Source organism: Notothenia coriiceps, unplaced genomic scaffold, assembly GCF_000735185.1.
Source record: "Notothenia coriiceps isolate Sejong01 unplaced genomic scaffold, NC01 NC01_scaffold00029718, whole genome shotgun sequence".
Classification (NCBI taxonomy): domain Eukaryota; kingdom Metazoa; phylum Chordata; class Actinopteri; order Perciformes; family Nototheniidae; genus Notothenia; species Notothenia coriiceps.
Window position 1 is genome coordinate 1 of NW_011362419.1, and position 8,514 is coordinate 8,514.

Sequence of the window (8,514 nt, forward strand, 5' to 3'; positions counted from 1 at the left end):
TCCTGCAGTCTCTTCCTGCTGGAGCGTAAGAAACAGAGGAACAGTAATGTGGAAAGCTCTCCTTTTATTCAGTCCTGGTTGTCTCGGCAACTGGGACGAGGAGCGTTCCCACATATTTATCATATCCCAGGGAAAAGATTTAGGGTGCTTGTTCTTTAATATTTTCAGGTGTTCATAGATTTAGCCTCCCTTCCCTTTAGACTGCTTGTGTTTCTTAACTCACTGGAATTACTTTTTTAAATGTTCCCAGGTTTCACTTATTTACCTGACCTTTCTTTGGGGCACACATTGTGACATATTGTCTCTTTCCTCACCTCTCCTCTTCCTCCTCTCAGGGCTCTGATTGCCGGAGGCGGCGCTCCAGAGATCGAGCTGGCCGTGCGTCTGGCTGAATATTCCCGCACCCTGGCCGGCATGGAGGCGTACTGCGTGCGGGCGTACGCTGACGCCCTGGAGGTGATCCCCTCCACGCTGGCTGAGAACGCCGGGCTAAACCCCATCTCCACCGTGACGGAGCTGCGCAACAGACACGCTCAGGGAGACAAGTCGGCCGGCATCAACGTCCGCAAGGTCTGCTCTCCTTCTCCCCTTTTATTGAAATGTACAGTATATTATTTGTTTTCAGACCAGGGCCGACTGGCGGTCCCACGGTGTCGTTTAAAAACTAAAGGTGACCGTGCCTTTCAGGTGGAACTCTCTCCCTAAAGACAGTCTCTGTAGAAGCTTTTTAAAAAACTACTGAAGAAGACGACCTATCTTTTTACATTGGCTTTTGTCTCTACTTGAGATGTTGAGTGTTCTGTCCTCCACGTGGTCTGTGTTTTGTTTTTATGTTAACCTTTAATGTCTGCCTCATGATGTTATTGTGTTCATGTTTCTGTGGTCTTCATTTTAACTTTATTTCTTTCTTGTGAAGCACTTTGTGAATTGTATTGATGTAAAAGGTGCTATACTAAATAAACGTATTATTAAAATATACAGTATATTATATATACTGTGCCCTTTTTTGTTGCAGTGACAGCTATATCACTGTTTTAGACACTAGTTTTGACTTTTCACAGACAAAATAATGAATCATTGAATAATGGATTTGATGGATTAATCATTTAGCAGAAAACAAGTGCTATAGCAATATTAAAACTATTCTCTCACTGAATGTAATTTACTTGTGATACAGCAGCATTAAAATACTGCCCACATGCTTCCCATAAGGCCGTTCATGCTGATTCCCTGACTGGTTGACTTTGTCTCACAGGGAGGAATCTCCAACATCCTGGAGGAGCTGGTGGTGCAGCCTCTACTGGTTTCCATCAGCGCTCTGACTCTTTCCACAGAGACGGTCCGCAGCATCCTCAAGATTGACGACGTGGTAAGACTCACAAGCTGTGGATTAAACTGTTTGAATCTTTTATTTTGTACTTCTCTACATCTGTTTCTTTCTGGCTCAGATCACTGCCATCAGGTTTATTCTAAAGTCTGTTTTCTTTGTGTTGTTTCAGGTAAACACCCGATAAAGAGATACAAGTTTGTCCACTGAGTTCTGTCCACGAAGCCTGCTCGTACTGCACGGACCAGAGGACTCTGTCAACATCAGTCTGTTCAGATTTCCACTGTAGTTGTTACGTTGCGTAATTTAATAATAAAGGCTTCTTTTTTTTGTTGACACTCCAGCTGTTGCCTGTATGATTCTGTTGCCTCATTGTTTTCATTTCAGCCTATGGGTAGTGGCCTTCTAGAGAGGGTCATGAAGTAGTAGCAGTTATACAATTGTTGTTTCTTAATGCCGTTTCAGAGGATTTTAAACCCCCATATTACAGTTCAGATCGATACAAGCATTAGTAGGTATGTTTTAGGGCTTTTCCCCTCCTGTAAATCTGATAAAAAGGATCAACATAACTTCACGTCACTAGCAAGCCTAAACACTTAAAAAATGAGATATCACACAAGAAAATCTAAGAAATAAAAATGTTTCTACTTTTTTAAGGCAGGTAAGTTTGACAAGAGAAATCTATGAAATGAAAAAGTAGTCAAAGGTGCATATAATGACATAGCATATCATGCATTGCTGTAAATAAACTACCAAAGCAGTCAAATAAATAACAAACCCAAGACAATAGAAACCCATTTTAAAGGGAACGTTTCCCTGCACAATCAGTACTTAGTGTACATTTAGCTGATATTACTTTTACCTAAGTTAGATTTTGTTACAGTTTTATTACTAGCAGTGGAACTCATCTACCACTTCTAAATATAATAACACTTAATTATTTATGCAATCATCCTGTCATTTCCTGTCCCGCTACGTCACTTCCTTCCCAACCACGCACCGCTCCGTTGCTAAGGAGTCCACCTGCTGCCTAGTTACCGAAACCGTTTTCAGCGCGTGCATTACAGACTGATTTATCTAAAATATCTCGTTTTTGTCACTTTATTTAACATTTAAACTACATTTTAAAGTGGAGGAATACTGCGTCGTCATGGCCAACGCCCACCGGACCAACGTGCTGGTCACTTCTTGTCTGAAAACGCCGGTAGATCCGCACACCAAAGCGCCGTTAGCTTCTTACGAGCGGGGGAGACGAGTGCTGCCACACACAGATACCTGTTTAACGGACAACCGGGACTACGAGAGGGAGGTAAATCTGTGTAAAGTAACTTCGTACATTTACTGAAGTGCTGTACTGTGCTGTAATTTTGAGGTAGGCTACTACTTTGTAGCCTACTTCTACCCGACTGCACGTGTACTTTTACTTCACTACATGTATTTAATACCTTTAGTTACTATACAGATTTGGATGAATGATGTGAAATCTAATCAAGTCTAAATCAGACTTTAGTTCCACCTGGAGTAAATTCACAAGCTACCCTGCAGTATACAAAGTCATTCAAACTAGCTACACCTTTACCAGCTTTGATAACACATTAAAGAATGCATTATTATAATCAAAACATATCATAAATATTATTCTGAAATGAACCAATCTGCACAATGACTACTTTTACTTTTGGTAGCTACTTCAACTATATTTTGATGCTAATACTTTTTTCTACTTTTACTTGGGCAACATTTTGAATGCAGGACTTTTACTTGCAACACAAAATATTCTACTCTCTGGTACTTCTACTTTTACTCAAGTACAAGATCTAAGTACTTGTACTTTTACTTAAGTACTCCAGTTACCAAAGCAGCCCACGTCCTGCTAGTTTATACTCTTAATGCAGTGATGTAAAGTAACTAAGTTTACTCAAGTACTGTACTTAAGTACACATTTGAGGTACTTGTACACTTCTGCTCTACTACATCTACATTTTGGAAACCAATTACTTTTACATCTCGACTTTCAGCATATTTTCCTAATCGTACTTAAACACTACTTCAGTACCATTCTTGATGAAGTTATTTTACTTTACATTTTATATTTTTACTGTGTGGTAGCCTACTATTTCAGAAACAGGTTTATTACCAGGTAGGTTTACACGTACGATGAATTTGACTTCTAATATTGACTGTCAGTGATGGAATAAGTATTGAGATTCTTCGCTTTAAGTATATAATGTATAAGCACATTGAAAGGGTATTTAGCCTGGGTTTAATGGTGAAAAGTGTTAAAAAATAAGGCTCAGCTCAGCAGCTGGAAACTTGTCTTTTTACATGAACGATTACTGAAATTATCAGAAAAGTTTTGTCGGTCGAGTGATTTATCTGGAAAATGTTATCACTCGTTAGCATATGTTTTGTTTAGTAGCTTTATTTGTAAGAAATCGTCATATTTTGATGAACTATTTCAAAAGCGTTTAACTTGTAAAGTAACTAGTTGCTAAATCGTTTGGATATAGTGGATTATGGGATTTCAACTCTCATAAGTGAAGGGTCTGATTACTTCTTTCAACACTGCTATTCATTCTGCTGTGCTACTTAACAACCTCACATCTTTATATAAAACACCGTCAACAAGGCTTCTTTTACAGATAGAAAGTAACTAACTAAACTGGATCTAGTTAAAAGTATAGTAACTTCAAATACATGTTGTAGATTTTCACCAAAAATAATCTAATGATGATGAAGTTGAATATGTGAATAAAACCAACAGCCTTTTAAAGAAAATGAATAATTTGGCTGCAAAAAAGTAATCATTTGATCCTACTTCATGCTTTGAACAAGGAATTTGCAAATAAATATATACATAACACTGCTTTGCAGCTCATTGGCACATGTCTGAGATGAAAGATGTATTTATTATATAGCATTGAGTGAAACAGCTAACGTCCAGTCAACAGTTGGCAGTTTGCGGTCGGTCGGTCGGTCTGATAGAGAGGATTTGAGCTGTATCATTTGCTGGCCGCCTGACTATTTTGGAAAATCCTTCTTGACTACCAGACGTCACGTCACGTTCCATTTAAATTCCCAAACACTTAACTATCCTTCAGACAACAACCCCGACAACCCTGCTGTCCTCACAGGCTGGTGACCCCTTTCAGCTGATGCTAATGCGTCCATCAGAAGAGGCAGCCACCTGATGCAGGGTGTTTGTCAGTTGAGCTTTTCATGGTAATCTGGCCTTTGTGTTCCACCATATGTCCCGCTCGCTGCTCTTAATAGGCTTAGTTCTGCAGGAGCGCTGCTACAGAGGGCCTGGTGCTTAAAAACAATGTCCTGCAGCAAGCATTATATAATAGTCTGAACAAATATATTAGTTTCAGGCTACATTTGACATCATCTTACAAAAAATTCCATGTGTGAAATTATTATCTTTGTCAAAGGAATTAGATATAATTAGAATCAGAATCGTTTTTATTACTAAGTAGGTGTACACATACGAGGTATTTGCTTTGGTTTAAATGGTTCATAAAAAGACACAGAAAAAGCAATGTCATTTTTTTTAAAGGAACAAGAAAAAGTACTATTATAAAAACTATTTTAAAGACTATTGTAACACATTTCAAATGAAAGACAATAGTTACACAAAATATAAATATGTAAGCAACTGAATACAGTAAAATAAAGTATAAATCATGCTATGTTGACAGTGGAGAGCTCTGCAGATGTAGAGGTCGTGTGGAGCAGAAATGTGCCGCATGTTCAAAGGGATTTACAGAATAAAAAGTACGAGCTATTGCTATTACTTTGTTAAAGCAAAGTATAGATGGAGACGAAAGAAATAGAACACTCTTATACAAAAGGCACGCACACAGTATTTAAAATAGAATATAATGAGATGCGCCTTAATGAAATGTATGGCCCACTGATTGGCAAATGAGCTTTACAAGACTTTTGACCTTTTTCAGCGCAAGTACGAAGACTCTGGCTCTGATTTCTGTGAGGAGGACTATGTGGGGAGGGGGGGGGCTCTCATGCTGACGGACTACAGAGCGGCAGGAGACCGCCTCGACCTGAGTGAGATCTTCTTCTCCAATGAGGAGTACTACAGCAAGCTGGAGGAGCTGAAGAAGGCTCACCTGCGCACCATGGCCGAGCTGGAGAGCATGTACCAGAGGAAGCTGCAGCTCAAGGCCTCGGAGCCCCCGGGAGCCACCGCGCTGCAGGCAGACAGGCACAGGTGCGTGGCTCCTAGTCAACAGGATTATGTTAAGACGGATCAAAGGTAATTGTCTGGGGATTCTCATGCCTGGATGGTTGTCTGGAGGTTTTATCGGTTGACCCGAATCACAATAAATATAGTTTCTTAAAAACTGCTCGTCGTATTTAGCTCTGTAGTTTTGTTTTGTGTGCGGTGGGTTTTAAGATATTCACTTCTGACGATATCCCTCTACGATGGAGGTTAATTGCGTTTTATGGATTAAGTAAAGTAGGAAGTATTAAACTGTGGACGGTACCTGGGAAAACACATTGCTAATTCATCGTCTGTACTTTGTGCGGCACAGATTACATCCCAGATATTTCCTAACCTTAAATATATTTGCACGGTTAAAACATATTCAGCAAGTGAAATTTGATTTATACATTTTGGTTTAGTTACATTCTGAGCAAAGTGGCTGTATTTATTTGAAACGTTTAACCTTATTTAAATAAATAGTGGGTTTGTATTATACTAGTGCAGTGTTGTTCTAACTGCTTTTCAACACAAGATGTCAAGCATTTGCCCTTCTTAGCTTCCTCTTTGTTAAGATGGACTTATTTTATGCCATTATGAATTTAAGTTCCTAGTTTTTTGGCAAAGACGTCCAGACAAGTGCAATTTTGTCAGTTCCCCTCCATCATTTCAAAACCGGCCTTAAGACCCTCTTCTTTCGGCTTGCCTTCCAATAAACTTTGAGCATGGTACACCTGGAGTACCGCCATTTTTATCGCTATCTCCGACTTTTCTTTTTTTAGATTTCTTTTTAATTTTTAATTATTATTACCGGTATTTGTTTAATCTCTCAAATTGATTTGTCTCGGCAGATGAGAAGCGTTATATAAATTAAATGTATTATTATTTATTATTTAGCAATGATTATTCACCAATGAAGACATAGTTATGAACATCTTTTTCAATTTGTTTGATATAAAGTGTGTCATTGTATTCGATGAGGTGCTTTGTCATATTGACGCTCATTGGATGATGTTCCCTATAGGGTCCCATGGTCACACGGCAGCCCAGCAGCTTCACGTCACTTGAGGAAGTCTCAGTCTGCAGTTGAGCTGAGCAGGAGCTCCCCTCGGTCAGACTACTCAGACGAAGAGGAGGAAACGCATGTGGAGAAAGGCTTGGTGTTCTCTCCTAAAGAGCACATCAAGAACATGTGGCAGGACTTCAAGCTGTCCCCTAAACACCTGTCCGCCTCCTCCGTGCAAAGCCTGTCCGCAGACCAGAAGAAGCCACGAAAGGGAAGAGGAAAGAAGAGGCAGGAGCATAGAGACAGAGAGCAGGACAGCTTGAAACACAAATCCACCGTCCCAGAACCTTTCCAGATGATGCTGCGTGAGGACGAGAGGCGGAAGCGTGGCATCAAGTCTCGCTCAGAGATCGAACATGAGAACGCAGACCTGAGGCGGCAGCTGGTGGAACTGACCGAGTGCCAGAGGACATTCAGGGCCAGCCCCATACCGGCTCATGTTCACCTCCCGCTCTACGAGGATCTGCAGGGGCGCAAGAAGCGAGAAGACGTGCAACCTCGAACCCTCCAGAAGCCCTTCAGCTTCCTGGAGAGGGAGCGGCTGAAGAAGGAGCAGAAAGAGCAGCATCCTTCACCCAATGAGGACAAAGTGAAACCCTTCAGAGCCAAGCCTGTTCCCAGGTCTGTGTACGCAGCTGCCACAGGCGAGCAGATGAAGGAGGATCAGCTGTATCGCTCCATCAAGATACAGATGAGAGCTGAGGAGATGCTCCACAGCGCCGCCATGCCTCCCAGCATGCTCACACGACGACTCAGCGACCGCAAGAAAAACAAAGACGGTAGCTCTGAGGTCAAAGGGGACGACAACATCTCCCACAAACCCCACATCAACACAGAGGTGCCTGACTTCGACGCCCGTTACAGACGCTTCCAGAAACACCTGGAGAAACAGAAGGAGGTGAAGCCCACTACTACGTGTGAACCATTCGAGTTGAGGACGTCCCACATCAGTTCGCACCGTGAACGCATCCTGGCCGACATGGAGAAGGAGCGGAGCAGCCCGAAGGCGATGCGCTGGCCGCACGTCAGCCCCGGGAAATCTCGCACGGCAAACTCTAGCCTGTGCTCGTCGCTCTCCGGCAGCCTGGAGATCCTGCCGGGGAAAGTGACAGACGCCACAAAGAAGCGCCATGACGCCGTGAGGTACCACATCAGGACTCCAAAAGCTTCCACCCTTATAGTTGAGATAGAGAGATCCTCAGAACTCCAATGTCCTGTTTCCTTCTGTGTTTGAAACCCCCTGCAGGAAGAATCTGTTCCCAACATCCCCGCTGAATGCTCACAAACCAACACCCGTAGCCGTGTGTCAGAGTCAGAAACAGGTTTATCACCAGGTAGGTTGACACGTATGAGGAATTTGACTTGATGTCACGGTGCTTACATACAAGTAAAAACACAGATAGAGAATTATTTTAAGAAAACTATAATAATAGAAAAAAGATTCTCTCTCTTTTTGTCCTGATCCATTTATATAGAAACCTGTCTGAAAATCAGATTTTGGTCACTTTATGAAGTCATTTTGTCTTGTGTAACCATTAGCCAATCACCAACCAAGGTACAGTAACCCCCCCCCCCCCCCCTTATCACCTGAGTCTCCTCCTAGAGCACCATTGAGTTATTTGTAACCAAATCTCTCTCAGAGGGGCGTGGGGAGGGGCTCCTTATTTTCATCTAAAGTAACAGACAGAGAATCAGCACTTTGGAAACAGGGCTGAAACAGAGGGGATTATGGGTAATGCTGCAAAGATCTGTTTGGTGTTTCAGCCAATCAGAGACAGGCTCTGGATATATCTGAGACCTGTGATATATTGATGAAAAACAGTATAATTGGGGACCTTTGATTTGGCAGTATTCACTAAGGATTAAATGTGTGTGTGTGTTTTGTTTAGTCGTTCC

General features: G+C 41.7%; 2 protein-coding genes across 2 annotated transcripts; both read left to right on the forward strand.

Moving 5' to 3' along the window:
- Window positions 1–297: 297 nt before the first annotated feature.
- Window positions 298–1,670, forward strand: LOC104959023 (T-complex protein 1 subunit delta-like; the record flags this gene model as incomplete). The annotated part of the gene is made up of 3 exons (XM_010786872.1): window positions 298–570; window positions 1,256–1,369; window positions 1,500–1,670. Coding segments are annotated over 3 exons (402 nt in total), but the record flags the coding sequence as incomplete, so codon positions are not given.
- Window positions 1,671–2,460: 790 nt separating this feature from the next.
- fam161a (FAM161 centrosomal protein A) lies at window positions 2,461–7,952 on the forward strand (the record flags this gene model as incomplete). Its single annotated transcript, XM_010786869.1, has 4 exons — window positions 2,461–2,636; window positions 5,287–5,558; window positions 6,577–7,761; window positions 7,865–7,952. Coding segments are annotated over exons 1-4 (1,704 nt in total), but the record flags the coding sequence as incomplete, so codon positions are not given.
- Window positions 7,953–8,514: the final 562 nt, after the last annotated feature.